Source organism: Paramisgurnus dabryanus, chromosome 15 (assembly GCF_030506205.2).
Source record: "Paramisgurnus dabryanus chromosome 15, PD_genome_1.1, whole genome shotgun sequence".
Classification (NCBI taxonomy): domain Eukaryota; kingdom Metazoa; phylum Chordata; class Actinopteri; order Cypriniformes; family Cobitidae; genus Paramisgurnus; species Paramisgurnus dabryanus.
The window spans coordinates 21,028,401-21,050,944 of NC_133351.1; the positions used below are offsets into that span (position 1 = coordinate 21,028,401).

The window sequence follows — 22,544 nt, forward strand, 5'->3', positions numbered from 1 at the left end:
TAGATTAGCATTCGTTTATAAGGGCAATGTTTTTTTTAAAGGACTAGTCTAGTTTATCCTAAAATGGAAATTAGACCTGTTGCCAGTTGCATAAACCTTTAAGACTAGTCTTAAAAGTTAGTCATACATTTTTTTCCTTCAAGGCTGATCATAACTGTTTTAAGTATGTTACATAGAAAGGTAGATTGGTCTAATTTAAATCCAAATAATAAGACTGATTAGCCCTAACTAATTGCTAGTTAATTAGAATCATTCTTAAGACGCAGTCTTAATGTCATGGCTATGTTTATGCAACCGGCCACAGATCTTACAGTCCTCACCCTCAAGCCATGCCAGGTGTATTTAACTTTCTTTTTTAGCCAAATGCATTGCAGTTAAAGTAAATAATAATGATATCCTGGCTCCGCCTTGCTTTACCTCAGAAAACATTTAATTTTAGTTGACCCAAAAATTAAAATAATGCATTTTTGGGTCATTTACTCACCCTCATGTTGTACTTAACCTGTATGAGTATTCAGTTGAACAAAAAGATATTTAAAAAAAAATGATAGTAACCACACAGTTGACAGTAACCATCCACTTTCACAGTAGGAAAAATAAATACTGGGTAAGTCAATGGGTACTGTTAACTGTGTGCCTACTATCATTAATCAAAATATCTTCAGGTTTGGAACAACATTAAGGTTAGTAAATGATGACCAGAATTATTATTTTTGGGTGAACTATTCATTTAATAACTGTATTAGTTTTAATGGATGGATACACTTTTCGAGGCTTTAAAAATGAGGCACTATCCAATGCCATTATAATAACAATTATTTAATATGAATCCGACTGTGTTTGGAATGGATAAAAGAAGATTTGAAACCCTTATCCCAAATTTGAACCCTGTTTTTCCCCTTTTCTCACCAACCCCTAATTGTGTCATCATATCTTAATAAACATCTAACCATGTCCTTGATAAACCCTTAAATGGAGTTTGGTGTTTTTGGTAGATCATTTGGATGTCATTTGTTTTATTGACTGCATTACACTTAAAGGTGAAGGCACTGCACAATGCCATTGAAGAACCTTGTTGCCTGTAGCTTCAAAAATAACCTTTAACATCCACAGAACCATTCTGTTCATGCATGCACTAACATTCTTTGTATTAAAAATTAATTTATGGAAAACAAAAATGGTTCTTTAATAGCATCACTAGCTGCATTTCCATTACCCTTTAAATTGTGTAAATTGTCAGTGTAAATTGAAAATACAGCCAATGAAAACACAACAGAGCAAAAACTCCCATATATCACAAATAAGTTGCATAATTATTATTTGAAGATAAGGCAGTATGTACAAAAACATCCCAGAAACACCTCAATACATTTCTGCTCCCAAGTATACTGTAAGAGGCTTTCCTTGCCAATAATGTTTGAATAACACTCCTACATCTCTTGATTTAAAATAATGTACCATTACCTTCAAGAAACACCTATATGTTGCCGCTTCTGAGTATAAGTGGCTTTCCTTGGCATTAATATTTGGATAATACACTTATGTCTCATTCTTTTACTCCTATTAAAAAATAATGCCTATAGTGTGGTGGATGTGATATTAGTTAACATACCAACATCAGTCGACATGATGTTTGGAATGACTTATCGCGAAAGAAAATCATTGGTTAATGGAAATGCAGTCATTGCACAATAGCCTTTGTTTACATTTAGAAAATAACGCTAAAGTTTTGAGCAAATCTTTAATGGAATCCCAGCACAAAAAAGTCTAGTTGACACCTTACATTAGATGTCGAAATGTAGAAAATTGTCTTTAAAATCTTTTTAGGACCCTTAACCTTTTGCAATCTGAAGAGATACTGTACTGTAGTTTGTGTGTCCCATCAGATGTTCTCCAATGTATTGAGAGGTTTGAGTTTCAAGTCAAATGTCCTCAGTCACACTAAAGACAACGTGAGGAGTTATCAGTATATTGCTAGTAGGCTTGAGATAAGCAGAGCCTTTATTCATTATTACTCATCAGTCCATGAAAAGCAAATGAGTGAGAAGCAATTTCAGGTCATCTCCCCATCGGTTCCTTCCTCTTCCAGTTTGCCAGATACTCAGTCAGTTTTTCCACCGTCCATTAACATAAACAAATCCTCAGATCATCTGGGCATCTCACAACTAAACATAGATGTTGTTTAAAATGCTCAAAGTTTTTCACCAAACTCTGTTGTTGTTATTTACTGTAGGTTAATTTAGTAATGTTAGTATTTTTGACTAGAATAAATGAATGAATTTGAAACACAAAGCATTACACTTGAATGTTCAGTAGAGGTTGACAAGACAACAGGTTTGTCTGGGCGGCAGATTTATTAGTTCTCTGTAAGTATCGGATGTCTTGAGCATCCTTTTATAAATGAATGTTGTCAGACATCTGATTGTCAAATTGACGTCAGAAGGCGAGTCATCCCAGCATAATGGCACTAAATCATCGTTCAGGAGATATCATGATTTGAAGATATACAGTACGTACTGTAGCTTGTTCCTGGCTTCATGTTATATTATTATGTTTGCTAGTAGCCCTACTACTATGTTACTTTTAAATTACATACTGTAATGATAATGTTAAAGAATTTTACTTCCACATTCTTATAACGCCTTCTTTTCAGTAATTCATAGTGATTCATATAAAAACCTCACCCTTTGATTTTAGCATTGATTCATGGATACACAATACATCAAGTTATATGACCTTTAAGAACCATTGGACTAGTCACTTCAAATAAGAAAAACTTGTTTCTAATGGCAAATTGATCACAAAGAAAAAACATTGTTTTATTTCAGGCAGGGCTGACCAGGATACTCCATCCCATATGACTGTATCGGTCGTTTGTCACTTCTCTCAAAACTAAAACTAAAGCACCCCTACTAGCAGCAGACGATCCCACAGAAACTTGCGCTTTTATGCTTTACAAGGGGACATGGTAATAAAATGTGTTTAATGTACCTTGAATCCGCTCACTATAAGTAGCTTTCATGCAAAAATGGTGGGTAAGGGACCATGCAAAAGTTCACACATTACGTATAAATGAACAGTGACGGCCGGTGACTTCTTTTTTCGAGGGCGCTCGATGCGAATGTATGTAGCCTATCGTGTGTGGTTCCTTTTTTTAAAATATGTGTTCTGCGCATCGAGAGATCCTGTGTGCATCACGTGTCTTGTCAAAATAAGTGCCTGCTGCAGACTCGTCTAAAGGTTTTATGATCGCGTTTGCCAGATTCTCGCATAATCTCATGGGTAATCATAGTTTACTGTTAAGGGAGTGTCTTGCATGTATTTTGTGAACGTGAGCGTCTCTTTTATCATAAACGTTTTGATGCGTGTGCAGCAGGCACTTAATTTAACAAAACACATGGTTTATATGACGCAACAAACACATATCTTGAAAACGCAAGCAACACACATGAGACTTTTTTGAATTAGCGCCCCTCGGATGAGTAGTCACGAGCCGCACTGTAAATGAACATGCGTTTGGATTCATAGAGTCCTTTCATTTTTTCATGATGACATGCAACTATGCTGTGATTTCTTAAGTCACCTAAAGGGCACTTTACTTTAAAACATAACTATTGGTCGTAATAAGCTGCTTACACAAACAACCTACAGTATGAGGTCATTTTTTTTGAAGACAGGCTCATGCATTTAGAGGTTTTACAGCAGTGTGGCAAATTTACACTGCTGTTGATATTAACTTCAGATACCATCATCTTATGCTCCGCTGCTATACTGATCACCAGATAAATCACTTTTAAGCTCTTGCGTTACTTTGAAGATTGCAGATTGATCTTAAAGTGACGAAACACTGGATAAGATTGCTGTGTTTAATATCATACTCCTGTTTATCAGAATAAGTCAGTAAATGAGCACCCTGGTGTAAGCTTTAAGTGAAACAGATTCACTTTGAAATGTCAATATAACATTTTCATCAATAAGGGAACCAAACACAATGGTGTGTGGCACTGGATGGCATCAGCGGTCTCTGGGGTGAATCGTTCAGTTGTGAAGGACTTGATTGTGCCGATCAGTCCGTGAAAAAAAACAATTCACACCATTAGCAGCCACACAAGAGCTCAGTTTATGCCTCTCTTTGTTTATCAGAATACTGAAGATTAATTCATTACAAATCTGTACTTGTGGATTGTGGCTGTTGAGTTGAATAAGCATTAATCTATTACAGCTGATGCCTACATTGTAAATATGATTTGATGCATTATAGCGCTGTGCTATTATTCTATAAAGCGTTAATGATGCCAGCTGACGTGGCTCATTGGTAGTATTAATTCTAGAAACCAGAGAAACATTCTTTACCAGCTGAATGTTACTGAACAGGGCTGTGAGGTTTTAATATCTCAGCTATGCATACACACCCACTCGAATTAGATTCTGTCAATAAGGGGTGTTGATGTTTCATCAACCTGCCCATCTATTGTCAGTGTGTCATTTTATTGCATTACCCAAAAGGGATTGGCAAACCTTTACGGACCTTTTGTGTACTTGGATTGTTTAGATACTGAGGAAGAACATTCCAGAAATACGCAGCGGATATTGTGTAACTTTGAACTGGACTTTGGTTTAAATCTTACCTCATTTTCTATATAACTATAGGGAAGCAGCAAAGTACCATTTAGAAAATTTCCATCGTGTTCTGATTATAAAAATCACACATAAAAATCATCCAAAATATCGGTGTGACTTTCCCATAGATTTATGTCTAGTGAGATGTGGTATAGTACAATTTGAAATGTTACTTGTGTGCACATAACTATATAGGCATGCCGCAGGTCGATTTCACCTTTTGTACGAATGTAACCATGCAAACATTCTCACAAACGGCTAGTAGCACAAACAAACTTTTTTTTGTTTGCCGTGGGAATAAGCAGTTTGACACAGTCTTGTACGTGTTTAGACGCATTCGTTCAATGTTTTTTTAACAGGTGATGTAAAACCAGAGACCCCATTGAAAGGCATTTCTGTTGTGATTATATCTGATAGTGTCTTAAGTAGACAAGTGAGCTGTTGGGAGTGGAATGTTCCAGACAATAGTGATAGTGAAAAGTTAAAACTTAAGCACTTGTTCAGCATAATCCAACAATGTCATCGGTTGATATACTAAAATACACTGCAATCATTACTTTGAATTTCTGCACATGAAAATTCTTTTTAAACAAAATATGCAAATATGCTTGTGTGCATGTGGCATTTATGTAACCAGCTAATTGAACCTAAAATATAGCATTTAGTAAAAAGTAAAAAATTCTTTCATTTTTTTTTCTTTTGGCTTTTGCAGGGCTGATAAATTATTATTAGGTAAACAGCGTTTAATGTCTGAACTGAAGTTTCTTTTCCAGTAGTTTTGTAAATGTGGACTTTGTTTCAGTGGCAGATAACTTGCTCTTTTATTGGGCCAATAAATGTTTTTGTTATCGGGTGCAGCAAACGCCTTTGCTTAATTCACCTACACTAAATGCTATGCAGGTTCACCTGCCTGAAAAGAAACGTATAGGTCACTAAACGGCAAAAATGTCCTCTAACCGCTTGTGCTGTCATGGGTTGACCTGTTATAAATCTTGCATCATGCTGCCTCAGCTAAAATTTCTTTTGCAAAATGGAATTGTTAGTACTCTGGGAATGTTACTTAATGTGAATTTAGCTGCTTTAGGGTCATGAAATGCTCCAGATACCACAAATTGTATTATGAATATTTCTAGGGTAATTCAAGACGTGTAGATAAGGAGGCTGCTGTATTTGTGCTGGAGTGGCCCTTTGTACTGTAAGGTCAATTGCATTGAATTGTCTCATGTGATTATTTTAGAGAACGCTGTGGTCTGTAGTTCTGGTAAACGATGTAACTGAGATTGCATGTGCGTCAAAACATCAGAGAAAGGAATTTGGTACCTCACTTTAAACACAAAAACAGCATGTAACACTGTGCTATTCAAAATGGCTAATCAGAAAAATGGTCAAAATATGTACCGCAGCTGTCACTGGAGTGGGACCTAAAGAGTTCATATTAGTACCTCAGAGGTACATATTGGTACCAAATGTTGTATCAGTGGTACATATTAGGCTGCACCATGACAGCTGGGGTACATACAATATTTTGACCTTTTTTCTAACTGAATGTGGTATTTATGGTGATCCTGTTTCTTAGAAGACCTTTTCTAAATAACCAATGACAGATACAAGGTTATGTAAAAGTACAACATACAATACCACCTTACTGATATTTTATAGCTGAAATCGACAATTTAGAGTATTAATCTTCACTCTGCATCTTCACTCTGGGATTAGTTTTGTGCCTGGATCAGGTCTTTTGTTGTTCTACGTCAGCTGATGTTAAAGATTTATCCAGCAGGACGACCTCTCTCAGGGGACAGGCTTTTTCTGGGTGTGTTTGTGAATGATAGTCAGTGTTTTTGAGTCAACATGTGCGTGCAATGTGCATATGCTTTTGTACAGAGCTGGGAAGCCCGGGCTGATGGGATTGTACTCTCGCTTTCTAGCTCATTCACTGGGGAGCGCAGAAACCCGGAGCATGTTCACTATTATTTTATTGTCTTTTTGAGTGATTGATTGCGCACCTCTTCTCCCCTACAGGCGCCAGGAGAGCAGTAGGAGGCTCAAAAATGTAAGTGCTAATGCTCAATTATTTTTGTGGATGTAAAATCGTGTTTATAACCTAAATTTGTTCATTTAAAAAGTTGCTGTGAGTGTTAGGAAAATTGCTTTGTTAATGTAGTGTTAAATCAAATTTAGGTCTATCTATGTGGTGGTATCTCCTAAAGTAGTTTGTGATATACACGTAGTAGCACATACGCGACATACAGACATTTATAAATACAACTTTAGCTACATGTAAATACTGCTGTCTTATTAATATAGTTAATGTTGATCCTTAATGCATGTAGACAGGAGCATTGTAAAAAAATACATTATGAAAAGGTCATGACAGCATATGCTTTTACAGTAACTAATCGAAATAAGCAATTTCAACTTTTTTTATACTCATCGCTAGCTTGAGATTTTAAATATTAAGTTGAATGGACTTTTATAGTAAATTTGATTCAACTTAAAAATTTAAGACAGCAAATACATTTTACAGTGCAGTGCAGCTGTGTATCACTGAGTTTGTATCAATGTTTGAATACATTTATATTACAGGTTCTGATCACGTTATACTGGTTGGGCAGAAAAGCACTTGCTGATCCTTTTTATAATGGACCTTACTTAAATCTAAAAGCTTTTGAAGGATTGCTCGGCACAGCACTATATAAGGTAAACTATGTGTCTTTTATTCTTCTGAGTTCTATTGAAGTCCTTGTATAATGTAGTTTCTTATAGACGTGGGCACGAGATGTTTTATATCCATTCTGGTATTTAAAATATGTGATGATAACGTGTCTTACTAGTCTCATCATTTAACATAACCAAACATTGACAACAGGTTCAACCAATAGTAATTTCCACCTGCTTGCTTTGATCCTGTTGTCTTTTAAACATAGTAAAAACCCACATGCTTTCAATGAAAGCTGTTGTAAAGTTCCTATTGTATTTTTATTTGTAGAATAATTACACGATTACCTTTTCTTTTCGTTGTTAAATCCTTCCATTTAGCCACTTTAGTTTTTTGCAGTATCTTTGTGTTATGTACACGCCCATAACAAACCATATTTCAAAACACTTACATGACTGACTACAATGGCATGACTTACAATAGAAAAAAGTGAGTGAGTTTGTGTGCTGATGCTGTGTTTGTTATTTTTGTCTTGTGTGTGTGTGTGTGTGTCTTTCTCACACCCTTGTGCTTCACAGGCACTAGAGGATTGCACATCACTGCAGGGCAGTGCACCAAAGGGCTCTTGTAGTGATAGCTGGTACTCAGAGAAGGAAGAGCTCTTAACGTTACTGGCCGGTCACAAGAGAGAAGACTCGCTCGACAGTCTCGATTCGCTGGACTCCAGAACTTATAGCACATCACCAGACGCTACACTTAAAGCCAACAGCGAGGGTAAGATGCATAGTTTGACTACAACTTTTTGGTTACGTCTCTCTTGTATGTTCTTGACTTTATCTCGAGAAATAAGTAGGTGTATGAAAGGTGGAGACTGGATCTTTCAATTAGTTATGTAATGACAGGTCACATGCAGCATTAAGACATGCCCACAAAAACAAATATACATGTCCTTGCTTTAGCTAAGATGTGTATCAATAAAAGGTGTGTATCAATTAAACTTTAAAAAAAAATTATAATGTTGCACTGGCTGATATATACACATGCCATTTTGACATCTATACTGACACCTAGCTGTGTGTTTTTTAAGTTATCTTTGTAGTAAAACAATATTCAAAGTCAGCCATTAATAATTTTGTTAAAATATTATTGATCACTTTAAAAAAATAAATTATATTATTTATGTCAGAAATAGTCATTTAATTTCTTTTAAAAGAAAAAATATTTGAGTCCAGCAGGGATGACGTATTTTTGTAGGCCAACCATGAGTTTGTGGGACACTGGTTTCCTCGCAAAACACCCCATTCATTTTTCCCATAGACTGTTGGTTTATCGCAAAAAATAAGATCCATGTTTAACAAAAGTTTGACACTATACACATTTCGTCTTCACATCTTTACAGATGAACACAACTTTAATGAGTTTTGAAGTCTAAATGCGTTTACTAGAAATGCAAAGCAAACCTTAGACTAAAATCGAACTACACCACAATTTTTAACATCAACTTCATAACCATCAAGCTTCCGACAGCTCTTTCAAACTTTATTAAACACATTTTAAAGCATGTTCCCTGATAAGGAAATACTCTGATGATAAGTCTTAGTTGGGATTTGTGCCAATGTTGCCTTGTTTTTGAGATCTTCATGAGTGATGACTTTTAAAGTCCCTGACAAAGTCTGTAGTCCCACATAGCAATCTTCTTGGCAACCGCCCACTTTAAAGCTTTAAAAAACATGAAACTATCTCGGGCTTATGTTAAACCAAGGTCTTATCTAAGGAGTTTAACCAAAGCGCCGTTGACTTTGGACTATTGTAGCGGAAGTGCTAAAATGCTAACTTGCTTCCAGGTTTTGCATACAAAAATACGCCGTCCCTGTGGCCTTTACTATGTGCGCCTAATAATCATTACTCAAAGCAAATGCCTGATGCCCTCTAGGGGCTTTTATAGGATTTCATTTAAATGATCTCTATAAACAAGGATACATTTGCATAACATCACTCTGATTAATTTAGGAGACGCTTCTTCCAAAGCAACTAGTCTAAAGAGCCAACAATATGCGTAGTATACAAAGCTAAAGTGAAGTCTATAAGAACCCTAAACCTGTCACGAGCTATGGTCGGCAGATGTTGTTTTGATGGAAAATGCAAACTCCCGTTTTTTCGTATTCTTCCACATGGTTGTGTTTTATCGACATTAGCATCTTTCTACTCCAGTCACGGCCCCATGGGCTCAATTTTAGCTCTTGAGGTAGGTGCTGATGTAATTAGTTGCTGATGTAATTAGTCTGCTGGACTTTGTCTTTGTTCACCACAGTGAGACATATTTTTTCTCATTCCCCACTGAACTGCCAATGAGTCGCTGTCTGTTCACACTGTTGTGCTTACCACTGTGAAGTATGTACAGTAAGTGTTTGGTGGGCCTGCATTGTGGGGACCGTGGGGACCTGAAATCACCTACATTGTGGGGTCTAGCCAAGGAAACATATAGAAGGTCTAGCTGAAAGACTTGAAAAAGTGCTGGCCACCCAGAATGGTCTTTCTGGTCAAATTGATGAACCAAAAGTGTCTTGCTAACCAGCATCCCAGAAGGTGACAAGTATTCGAAACAACATGCATGCTGATGCTGACTAGCACTTCTGGTTGTGCTATGTTTCTCCAGGTTGTGGAAGTGACCCTGAGGCCGATCTGAGCTTCATGATGTCGGAGAGTAAAGAATACAGACGATCACTGGTCGTAACTCCAAAGGTCCCGGCTCAGTTCAACCAGTTCCTGCCGACCAAAGACAAGCCGTCGGGCTATGTTCCAGCACCACTGCGTAAGAAACGAGTAGATCGAAATGAAGAAAACAGGCAAAGCTGGGGTGCTCCCCTGTACACAGATGAAGATGGCAACTTTTCCAGGTAACGCAAGCCAGTGCAAGTATTGAATTGCAATATAAAGATTCGAGGTGGTTTATTGTTCGAAGAATCTTATTGGATGATACATTGACCTTTTATGGTGAAAGATGACCATCTGATCAAAGGCCATGTTTACACCTGGTATTAACATCCATCTCGGGTGATCTGATCGTATTGTAAGTGATCAATCAGCTGTATTAACTAACTTACGTTTGCATGCATTTTGTGTCAGTGCTTGTTGATGTCGGAATATCTGACAGTCAATGAAGTCTTTTGCTTGTTACTTGTTTAATTTTTCATATAATTATAGAGAACTGGCGCAATAGTTAATTGACAGATGAGTAGGTGGTCCTTTGTCCAGGGTAGGATGGTGCAACTACAAATGTGGCATTTTAACCACAACCTCTGGGAAAGGTTGTAGTGATTTTACCAAACAATGGTTTACACCCTGTTAACACCCGTATTTAGCACTGCACCCTCTCAATTGGTTTGCCAGAGACACATGTTAGTACCAGGTGCAAAAGGGAACATAGATGTACAATGTTGTCCAACCCATGCTTACACAAAAATGGTCCTTTTCTATAAGACAAGTGACTTTAGCTTTTGGTCTCTCTTTTTAAGAAAAAAAGTCACTTTGTTGCCTATAAAAACATATTTTTGTGTCTCTCTTTTAATGGGTGAGCTGTTGCGATAGCATAAGCACTGGCGTCAAAACATTGAGATTTTAATTATATCTATGCTTCCACTTGCGTTACTGTATGTGACCTAATATTGGTGGTCCCTCCCAGTCGTGGGAGAGCTGCTTCAGACCCCTCCTCTGTCCCCGAGTTAAAATCCCAGTCTCCCCACCTGTCTCGGGCTCACGAGTACGAGAGCAGCGATTCGGATGCAGATCGACCAGATCCCGACCTGGTTCTCGATGACCTCGCTAGCCGTAGATTTCACAGCCCCTCCCATGACGCACCGACCAACTTTGCCATACCTATGAAACCCCTGAAGGCAGCTGCTGTCCCACGTACCCACCGACCACATGTGACTGTCACTAACATCCCCCCGTTGACCCACCTCAGGTCAGAAACCAGCATCATTGGCGCTTGAGTTGGCGTATTGTTAGTGTCATGCAACTCTCGCTGATTGGTTTGTTTTTGCTGTGATGTCATTGTTATGCTTGATTTTCACTTCATAGTGTGGACTTTTGAACCATTCTGTTTGGTTTGCTATCATTGTTACGTTCATGGTTACTTTTATCATTGGTTGTATGTAACACAAATGGGTTTTTTGAGCAGCACTCAGTCACAGCCTCTTCAGAAGACTTATAGAAGCCCTGGATCGACTGGTCTCAGAATTTACGATGACTCCGAAGAGGAGGATGATGAGTTTGGCTATGCTGACCCTGTTCAGGATGACCTTTATACCCGTAAAGTAGGCCTGGTGCTTCAATCGTCTGCCACTGTGCCTTTTGATAAATTTCTACCCAAGTTTTGGACACCTGAAGAGGATGAACATGTGAAGAAGATAAAACTGGGATCCCAGCGCCGCCCTTGGTATAGAAAGATCCAAGGATTCAGGTCTGTTCGGTACTAAAGCAATAAAAAAAAACACATGATAAATCAGTGGAGCAGTAGAGATTGAAATCACAAAGATAGTTATGATCGCATTGCTAAAAAATGCATCTGTCCAGAACCATATATTTTTTTGAAATAATATAAAAATGTTAATTCCCAGACCTATTCCCAGTCCATTAGGTTTTCATTTTGTCTTTTTTGCTTTTTCACTTCCTCTGTTATCTCTGCTATCTCTTTCCTCTGGTGATGGTTGCTAACTTTCCTCTGTCTTTCTCTGTGCTTTTTTACTTCCCGTTTTCCAGTCACACGAGGTCTGGTTCCTTCTCGGACGACTCAGATGGTGACATCAGTCCCTGGCTCTCTGTTCCCCCTTTTGCACGCACTCAGTCTGAACCCCCTCCCTCTCACCCCCATACACCTGAAGACCACGCCCACCCCAGCCTCACCACCAATGCCAGGTCCTTATCACAGCCCTACATGCAGTAGGATTGGACATCTACTCACCCACAACCCCCCCCCCCCCCCAATGTTTAAATAAAAGTATCAACTGATGCTTACTAACATGTAGTGTCTTCTGTGTAAAATCATTATCATAATAAATCATAAAAAATGTTGATGACCTCACCACACAAGTTCACCATAACCCAAATGGAAAAAGTGACAATGCTTATACTGTATACATAATACAGTATTTTCTGTTTAATTAGCCAATGGAGAGTTAACATTAACATTATTTATTTATTTTAGATGGGTTGCAGGTCTTTGTGTTAACAACATACAATTAGTATTTTTTATTAGAATAATTCCCATATATATTTTTACACGCAATTATAAAGTTTACATTGACCATGTCTGGTTTCTAAAGGCCAAAAAAGTTTTGTGTGAAAAACAGAAAAATGTAACCCCTTTTTTCAAAATTTAATCTTCCATCCCATTGAGCTGCTAACACAAAAAACAATGTGGCTGGATCATTGAGTTGAACAGATATAAATGAATCATTTTTATAAATGGTTATTTTGAATAAGCCTGACTCAATAACGTGGCCACAGTAACTTTCAAGTTCATTTCTGTACTAAACTGTTTTTTTAATACTTTGTGGCAGAGTATTCACAGTACTTTTTTCCAAAATACAAAATCAGTTCGACATACTGATGCTTTTACCTAAATTTCACCTGCTGTGCATTGCTCTTGTAAACCTGCTTACAGATCTTGCATTTTCCTACTGTCCCCTATCATCCTATCCTAAAACCTTTCTTTACACTTTTCTCCTTTCATTCACATGCAGTTTACAAACACCCGCGGTTGCTCAGCAGAGCCCTGAGCTGCCTAAGTTAGACGCCCCTGATTTTTGGCCTCGGCCGGATCCCACCTCTGGCCCCAGACTCATAAAAAGTGAAAAGCGGCCCCTCCTCGGGCGTGAACACCCCAATGACCCATACAATGTTTCTGCAGACATCCTTCCTGACTTGGAAAACGATGACATGTTTACACGCCGTACAAAAACGTTTCACTCCAACGATGACCTGGCCAAATTAAAGTACGGCAATTTTCTGGTCCCCCGTCGCAGATCGGCAAATGATGTTACTGTGGTAACGCCCCGGCGTGAGGGAGAACCTGTATACCCCGACATAGAAAAAGACGATGTGGTTTTTCGTAAGATTCAACAGCAATTAATTGAACGGCCTCTGTCTGGGACTCCTGATAAGTACCACCCTGTGCCAATTCCGGACCTATTGACGTTGCCACCTAAACTCCAGGCCAAGGTGATGTGGGTCCCATGTGAACCCAGACAACGACAACACAAGCCAGAGATTAAACATGAAGTGCACTTGAAAGCAGATGATATGCTTCTTAGGAAGCTAAAAGCATTAAATACACAAGGAATTGCAAATGCCACTGGTTCAAGTTTAGCTGTTCCCAGTGTTCCTTCCTCATGCAGTGAGGAAGACCTGCAGAAATGGCAAACCATCAGAGAGTCCAGTCGTCTAACATACAGAAAGAGGCTGATAGCCGAGAGGTTAGGTTTCTGAGCCTGCACAAATGCTTGTGTCTGCTTGTTATGATCTCAGCTGCTATGTAGTTTTCTCATTCATATGATAATTAGGAACTTACACTGTCAAATGTTTGTTGGAGTCTGATATGACGTTTTTGCATGAGGTGTGCCACTTGATCAATTATTGTAATGGATGGATATTTGTTTTACATATTAATTTACATAATAATGTATCATTTTTACAATTTTACAATGCTAATGATCCATGCAGAGTTTTAAAGATGGTTTATTTTTATTAATTGGTCATGTATTCAGATTTTAAACTTTGAAAGCTCTTAATAAATGTATAGTTTTAGTAAGGATGCAGTAAAGCTCTACTTTTTACAAGACACCAAAGAAACTTTTTTTTAAACACAAACTTTTTTTTGCACTGTGCAGTTGTCTGTGTAATGCATTATGCTTGTGTTTAATAAAAAAATACTAAAATGTTGATGATGAATGCATCTTATGCATCTAATGCATTCTAGTCTATTGGTTTGTCTTGCCTTAAAGTGAAAGATTTGAAACATACTTTATAAGGTTATCCAACTAAGCCGCGGTGGAATGTTTAAACCTGAGCAGTGTCTATAAATAATCTGGTCAGATGCATTCAGTATTTACGAGGAATCTTACATTCCACTCCAACCCTAAATTCCTCACACCCTTGTGATCCTGTGGAAGCTGGAACTTACACTTACGTGTCCATGGGAACACCCAAACACACCTACTGTAAAACTTGAATGCCAAGCAAACATTTCTTTTGATTTAATTATATGGAATTAAAACAATTTCTGGGGAATTTCTTCAAGCTTCCAATGATGTCATTCTGATGTCAGTCACTGCTGATAGCTAATATTACAGTGTATGCACAGGATCAAAATACCAGCCAGGGTTAAGTGTTTAATAAAAACTGTCAAATAACCGGTAGTGCATCTAGAAGCATTGTGTAGTGACTAATCATAAATAACCATTATCAGTTCTATTATAACAGGAGCTGCAATGGCGTGTCAAAGATGTTGATATTGGATGTGTGTGTTAGTTTGTTGGTCAAAACGTAATCAATTCTTACATTAATATGTGACTGGTTCTCTTGATTCCTCAGACTGCTGCCGGAAAGCCCTAGTAATGATGGGTGAGTTGTGGACTTAGATACAGGAATAGCACATTTCTTTCTCAGTTGTGCAGTCACTCCCGCTGCGCTGTGTTTTGTTGGGCTCTTCGCTACATTTACCTCTATGACTCACAATGCTTTGGTCCCCTTGAGATGTTGGCCAACTCTTGCACTGCAAAACTGTGGAGACATCAGATAACATACATGGCTAATTTAATCCAAATCTGTGTTAAAATGTTTTTTTTTTATTTAGAGGGTGGGAAGCGCTTTCTGTGGACCTTAGTCAGGGTACTTGTTAAGCCATTGCTTAAAGGGACAGATATACAGTTTGTTCAATTGGTTATACATTTTTAAGGTTCTATGTTCACACGTCAAAAAATTTTCACATCTGCTTACTGTACTGTAGTATTTGTAGTATCAATTTCAATGTTGTGTCAGCTAAACAACCAACAAAGAGGTACACAACAGTACAACCAATTAAACACCCCTGTATGTATAATCCTTTATTGACTTATTTTAAAAAAAAAGGCATCAGCAAGATTTGTTGTGCTCTCACAGGTCACATGAGTGAAAGTAATAACCTATTGATGTAACCCATCAAATTGTCACATACCAAATGTTAACATGCTGTAGTACAACTAATTGTGGCGTGAAGAATTTTCAGGGCATGAATGTTGTTTTACCAACCCTCCACTATTTTGTCTGGTATATTTTCACCTGCTTGAGCTCTAACACTTTTTTAACCATAAAAAAGAAAACGTTGAAGAAGGGCAGTCCATTAAACCTTTCTTCTCTTCTAATATGTGTCAATTTCTGAATTTTTTTTTTAAAACGTCTGTTTTAGGAGCAAATCAATAAGTGATATCACAGAGCAGATAAATTTAAGCAACATGACCAGGGAGCTGCGCTTTGAAGAGCTGAGGAAGATGCGTGAACAGATGAAGGAGAGCGAGGAGAAGTGGCAGGATGTGAGTATGACTTACACCACAGGTTTGCACTACGACAAATATTTAAAAGGCTAAAAAGTACTGCACTGACCTGGATTTGTGCATAAATCTGTCAGACGAGCCTGCTTGAATGAATAAAAAAACATAAACAACAATACACTTTTTCACTTTAATAAACATACAGTACAGGGTAAACATTCCAGCCCAGTCACACGAAATACGTACCTATAGTCACGTAATTTTTTTTTCATGACACGAAATTTCTAAGTTTTTTCATGATCGTATCACAAATTTCTGTTTATGTGTCATTGTCACGTATTGGTTACTCAACGTATTACGTTACTGGTTTTGTCCTATTTTCTTACATTTTCGCTTCGGTTTAGGGTTAGATTTACATAAAATGACATCCTTACACAAACCCAACTCTAACCTGTACGCCATGCAACAATGGTTTAAAATTTTGAAAATATAAATCTGAAAAAATAGTATGAACCAATACTTAAAGTGACATACTAATACAAACACCAAATCTAACCCTAAACCGAAGCAAAAATCAAGAAAAAAAGCAGTTTAGTAACCAATACGTGACAATGACGCATAAACAGAAATTAGTGATACGGTCACAAAAAAACGCGGAAATTTGTGACCGTATTAAAAAAAGGATAAAAAAATTACGTGACATAGGTACATAATTTTGTGACACTGGGTAGCACATTCACACTGCATGATGGAAAAGTATCAGAACCCTTTATGTATTTTAACAGTGGTTGACCGTCCTGCCTGAAATAACCTTCACCATGTCAAAAAATGACATCAGTAATAAGTCAACTCAAACTGTTCAATGATAATATGAAGGGAATATTTATGGACAGAGCTTCAGTAAGACATTTAGGTCACATACGGGCCCTGATTCACAAGGGAAAGCAAGCCATACAAAATAGGACACCAGTAAAATCTAGTCCTCTCTCACTCTTCAGTCTGTTCTCATGTCTCTCACCCCTGTACGGTCCCTCCTACATTATGAATAAGCACCTGTGCTCCAGTTATGGTGGTTGACCGTCTTTCTCTTTACTCCTGCAGGATCTTACAAGGTGGAAAAACAAGCGCAGGAGTGTTACTTCTGATATTGTGAAGAAAAAGGAGGAAAGAGACGAGATCGAGCAGATCACTTCAGATAGCAGATTCAGGAGATCAAAGACCTTCAGTGAAATGCAGGATGACAGGTGACCATACCTTCTCTCGCATTTCCTTTTCATTTCATTTTGCTGTATAAGTTGTATTGCATGCATTGTGTGCTTTAAGAATAGAGGGCACAGTCTGTGCTACTTTCTCTGATCAGGTCTCAGTTCAGTGTGAAGGTGTAATCTAATCGCAGTTTTTGTCTTGCCTCCCTCACTTCTTTCAGAGAGAGCAGAGGTCGCCACAGGAACAGCTTTAATTTCAGTAGCGATGAGGTCTTTGAAGATCCCGTACCAAAAACCAGAACATTGCCACCACGTAGCTACACCATTGACACCCCTTATGCACCTACAGACAAAGCTTCAGTGCCCTCTGTTCCATCACTAAAGGAAGAGGAACCTGTTGCTGGCACCCCGGCATTAGACGATACCGATTTACCTGCCAAACGTGAGCGTACGAGCTTCACACAACGCAACGTGACGAACAGCGTTATTAAAAGCCAAACAACTACCCGAAGCCTTCTGGATGATCCAGTACCAGCCATCTCCAGCAGCAACACCAGCCAGATTAAGCCCACCAGCCTGATCAAACCCACCAGCTTCAGTAAACCCAGCGCCACCAGCGTCAGTGAAACCAGTACCACCAGCACCGTTCTTGAAAGCTCAAAGTCGATTAGCAGCACTAAGCCGGTTGAGAACTCCAGCGTCCCCGTTGCCTCTTTGTATAAGCCTAGATCAGTAGAGACAAAGCAGCCCGATCAAGTTCCTGTCCCTCTTCCCAGGAGCTACCCGAGATCAGATAGCGCCAGACTCACCTCTGTAGTAACGCCTAGGCCATTCGGCATGCAGTCTAACCGAATTGCCTCCCTTCCAAGAACATTTACGGTAGGTGGGCCTGTTTGGTAATTTATATTGAATTTTTTAAAAATCTTTTGCAGTCTGAGATCAATTTAAAATAAAGTACTGATCTGTGTATATTATGTAAATTGTAAACGAGTGTGTGAAACTCCAGCTTAAGTTATTTTTGGAGATTTACTGTTTAATGTTCTGTGAAAAATATAACCTTGATATCTTTAAAGAGGCCATGGCATGAAAGTCTGACTTTTTCCATGTTTAAGTGCTATGATTGGCTCCCCAGTGCTTCTATCAAACTAGAAAATGTGAAAAGGATCAACTTTGTTTTGGTAAACCATTCTCTACAAGCACATGAAAAATAGGTCGTTGAAATTTGGCTCCCCTTATGATGTCATAAGGAGCTCTTATTATAATAATACCACCCCTTAATCTGCACTATCCAACCACAGCACTGCCATTTAGTGCTGAGAAAAATGGAGAGAGCGAGGGAGAAAATAATTCACAGCACAATTGAGTTTCAATTGCAACAAACCACCATCATTGCGATCAGTGTTTGCACTTCATCCGCTCATTTGCATTTTAAAGGACACACCCAGAACGGCACATTTTTGCCCACACATACAAAGTGGCAATTTAACATGCTATAATAAATTATTTATATGGTATTTTGAGCTAAAACTTCACATATGTGCCCTAGGGACACCAAGGATTTATTTAACATCTTAAAAAAGTCTTGTGTCATGGCCCTTTTAATATTGAGACAGATGAAAAAAATGAGAAAATTGTTTGTGTTTGAGCTGTTGATTATTTAAGCTGAGACTGTACCATGGTAAATGATTGGCCAACATGAAATATCTGTCTGCAGATTTGTATTTTCTATATAATGGATACAACCACCATTCTTAAAGGTGCAGTGTGTAATTTTTAGAAGGATCTCTTGACAGAAATGCAAAATAATATACAAAACTATATTATCAGGGGTGTATAAAGACCTTTCATAATGAACCGTTATGTGTTTATTACCTTAAAATGAGACATTTTTATCTACATACACCGAGGGTCCCCTTACATGGAAGTCACCATTTTCTGCCGCCATTTTTCTACCAAAGCCCTTAATGGACATTTTTTTTACGAAGTTGTCTCCGACGATGACATGTTTGTCCGGTGGCGGCTACTGTAGCTTCTCTATGTGTTTCAAAAGCGAGGGGTGAGCAGTGGACTTAGCTGTTGGTTGCAATTTGCAACCTCACCACTAGATGGTGCTAAAATTTACACACTGCACCTTTAAAGAAATACATTTTCCATTTTACATTTTAACAATTTAACAAAGCACTCTCATTTCAGCATATTTACCCCCCCCCCCCCCCAAAAAAAAAGTGAATGTAATGCAAAAAAGTCAGAAGGATCCATCTAGGGATGAATATTCACAATTTTAAATCTTTTTAGGTGGATGACTCTCAAAAGCGCATGAACGGTGACAACATCAGAAAACCCACAGTTCCCAGCCGATATGCACAGTTTGCTGCAGAGGATGAAAATCTCTCTCAGGGCAGCCCTGCACAGAGCAGTAATGAAGAAGAGGAAGAGGAGAAATCAGCAGCTCATACACACTCATCTGTCCCTTTGGTCAACAGAGTGTCACCCTTGTCCAAAACGTACTCCCCCCATAGCTCTCCAGATAAGGTAAGAGATGGCTCTCATGAGCAATGACCTGCCAGCTACTGTATAGGGAGGGTTTTCATCAAAGCAAGCTTTAAACATTGCAAGGATGTCTACCTTAACTTCAACTAATCATAATTAATCTAAAGTATTTGTCTCATGTAAACCACTTGTTGATAGGAGGACTACAGCGACATGAGGATCAGCCTAAACCAGAGACCCAACAGCAGCCAAGATTTCGGCTTCCAGACTAACTGGGACTCCACAGGGGTCCGGGTGAAATCTGTAGTGCCAGGTAAAGAAGCTTTCATGTTTAGTTTTTTTTTTTTCAAAAATCAACGTGTCTCAGATGATGCTAATAATATGTCAGCGTGTCCAATGAGAATAAAGCATGATGCTCTACATGCAGCGAATGCTGATTAAATGCATAAGGGGTGCTGTTGCAAAGATACTGTGTATATAGGGCAGAATTTATCTAGGTTGAATCTGAAGAGCCTGATGAAAATCTTTAACCTCAGACAGCAATGGATCACAATGTCTTAAATAGTTTGAAGTGCAAAACCAATGCTTTGTTGTCTAAATTCCTGCTAAAGAATAATTGCTGTATTGCAATGTGTATTCTCTGCACCTTCCCTTTATGTCTTTTCTAGTCAGTTTAATCCTAATGAAAGTATTACTTTATTGAATGTCATCTTTATTTTCCTTTTGTTCTGTATTTACATTTTTGCATGCTCATCTATTGTTTGTGTGTGTGTGAGCAGGCAGCCCAGCAGAGCTCGGTCAGTTGAAGGTTGGAGATGAGATCCTTATGGTGAACGGACACAAGGTGGCAGACATGAGCTATAATGAGTGGAAGAACAGAATGGATGAAGCCCTTAAACAGGGTGCTCTTCTTATGGACGTCCGCAGTCATGGCAGGAACAGTGAGTCTCGTGATCTTACAGAATATGCCACTTTTTCTATAGCAATGTCAGATTACAGTAACCTGCACATAATAGTATCTGAGAACAGACGAAATTTTCCAACACAAAATAATAATAAAATAAAGCATCATGCAACTGTTTTTTTTTTACTTTACACTGTCAGAATAAATGGTCCTAGCTGCCACTGGGACAGTACCTTTTTAAAAAGTACACCTTTGCACCTAAACAGTTCATATTAGGACCTCAGAGGTACATATTGGGTTCGGTACTGATGAATGTAATGCATATTAGTAAATATTGGTACCAAATGTATACATATCTACTCTTTTTAAGGGTACTGCCCCAGTGACAGCTCAGGACCATTTTTTTTTTTTTTTGCAGTGAACTGTTTGTCTGTAGTTAGCCCTTTAAAGGGATAGTTCGGCCAAAAATGATATTAAACCCATGATTTACTCACCCCCAAGCTGTCCGAGTTGCATATGTCCATCGTTTTTCAGACAAACACATTTTCGGGTATTTAAAAAAAATGTTTTAGATCTTTCAGTTGATTAAATGTAATCTTACAAGGTCCACGACCTTCAAGTCCAAAAAAGTGCGTCCATCCTTCAAAAATTAAATCCAAACGGCTCCAGGATGATAAATAAAGGTCCTACTGAGGGTAATCCGCGCGGTGGTGTTGTAGAAATATCCATATTTAAAACTATATAATCGTGTCGCAGCCGATGGTGTAGTGGACAGTGCTCCGACACATGGTGCAGACGCACTTCTGGCGACCCGAGTTCGAATCCCGGCTCGAGGTCCTTTGCCAATCCCATACCCCTCTCTCCACCCTATACTTTCCTGTCGTCTCCTTAATCACTGTCTATCTAATAAAGGCAAAAATGGCCCAAAAATATAACTTTAAAAAAAAAAAAAAAAACTATATAATCGTAAATAAATACCTTCCGGTTGCGCCGCCATCTTAGACTCCTCTGTATTCAGGAGAGAGTATTAGCGTAGTGTACGCACTTTTCTTAGTGACGTATGACAAATTCGGAGGGCGGGGGCACAGAGCAGCAGCAGAGTAGCCTCCGTAGGCTGCGTAAGCTCTCATCCTGAATGCGGACGCGACTAAGATGGCGGCGCTACCGGAAGATAGTTATTTTAGTTTATAAAGTTTTAAATATGGATATTTCTACAACAACACCGTGCTGATTACCCTCAGAAGACCTTTGTTTATCATCCTGGAGCCGTTTGGATTTATGTTGTGAAGGATGGACGCACTTTTTTTGGACTTGAAGGTCGTGGACCCCGTAACATTACATTTAATCAACAGAAAGATCTAAAACATTTTCTAAAATATCCGAAAATGTGTTTGTCTGAAAAACGATGGACATATGCAACTCGGACAGCTTGGGGGTGAGTAAATCATGGGTTTAATATCATTTTTGGCCGAACTATCCCTTTAATTAAAGTACTTATCTAAATATTAACAAACTTTTTTATAGTAATGTGCACATCATAGTTTGTATCTTTTTGTGCCCATCAATGTGAGTTTGTCTTTCTCAGTGTTTATTTTCTGTTTCACACACACTTAACTGGCCCAGCTTGTAGCAACGTGTAGTGTTCATGTGTGTCTTTACTGTGTGTTATACAGCATAATTTGTGCTTCTTTATAAAAGCAGATTAATGATATTAATTAAACACGGTGTGTGGTGGCTCTCATTTTGGTAACTGCATGGCAGGGGAAGGTGGTCTGTCTGTCATACCCACTCATTTAAGCATTTTGTTTCAGCATTGTTTTGTTTTTATACGGTAGTTTGCTAATTGTGTGTTTTTGAAATGAATGATTTTGTTGGCATGGCACAATCAGACTGGGGCAGAGACCAACCTTCCCTTCCATTTAAAAGCCATAAGACCGTCAATCTGACCAGTCTGGATCCTTTAGGTTCTCCTGAGTCACACCTCAGTGCCAACCTGGATTTCACATCCCAAGCCAAGGACACTGTTGTGAAAACTGTGAACGTCAGCTCGCAGCCTTCCAATGTGAGCAAGCAGTAATCATTTATTTAATTATGATGCTTGTGTAATGTGGATATATTTGAATGCCTCTCTAATTATA

The 22,544-nt window shown here is 38.4% G+C and overlaps 1 protein-coding gene across 12 annotated transcripts in view; it reads left to right on the plus strand.

The window, feature by feature from the left end:
• The window catches only part of lmo7a (LIM domain 7a), a 49,741-nt gene that overhangs the window by 15,843 nt on the left and 11,354 nt on the right, over nucleotides 1-22,544 (plus strand). For 8 of the 12 annotated variants that reach the window (XM_065292700.2, XM_065292707.2, XM_065292703.2 and 5 more), the window contains exons 5-20: nucleotides 6,643-6,673; nucleotides 7,207-7,320; nucleotides 7,858-8,053; nucleotides 9,936-10,176; nucleotides 10,962-11,243; nucleotides 11,460-11,741; nucleotides 12,041-12,196; nucleotides 13,024-13,755; nucleotides 14,873-14,902; nucleotides 15,726-15,849; nucleotides 16,909-17,051; nucleotides 17,234-17,891; nucleotides 19,308-19,544; nucleotides 19,701-19,815; nucleotides 20,282-20,443; nucleotides 22,296-22,468. In XM_065292700.2, the coding sequence (XP_065148772.2) occupies nucleotides 6,643-6,673; nucleotides 7,207-7,320; nucleotides 7,858-8,053; nucleotides 9,936-10,176; nucleotides 10,962-11,243; nucleotides 11,460-11,741; nucleotides 12,041-12,196; nucleotides 13,024-13,755; nucleotides 14,873-14,902; nucleotides 15,726-15,849; nucleotides 16,909-17,051; nucleotides 17,234-17,891; nucleotides 19,308-19,544; nucleotides 19,701-19,815; nucleotides 20,282-20,443; nucleotides 22,296-22,468 (3,676 nt within the window). The remainder of the gene's footprint in view (nucleotides 1-6,642; nucleotides 6,674-7,206; nucleotides 7,321-7,857; nucleotides 8,054-9,935; nucleotides 10,177-10,961; nucleotides 11,244-11,459; nucleotides 11,742-12,040; nucleotides 12,197-13,023; nucleotides 13,756-14,872; nucleotides 14,903-15,725; nucleotides 15,850-16,908; nucleotides 17,052-17,233; nucleotides 17,892-19,307; nucleotides 19,545-19,700; nucleotides 19,816-20,281; nucleotides 20,444-22,295; nucleotides 22,469-22,544) is intronic. The other 4 variants (XM_065292704.2, XM_065292710.2, XM_065292711.2 and 1 more) reach the window with 4 other exon arrangements.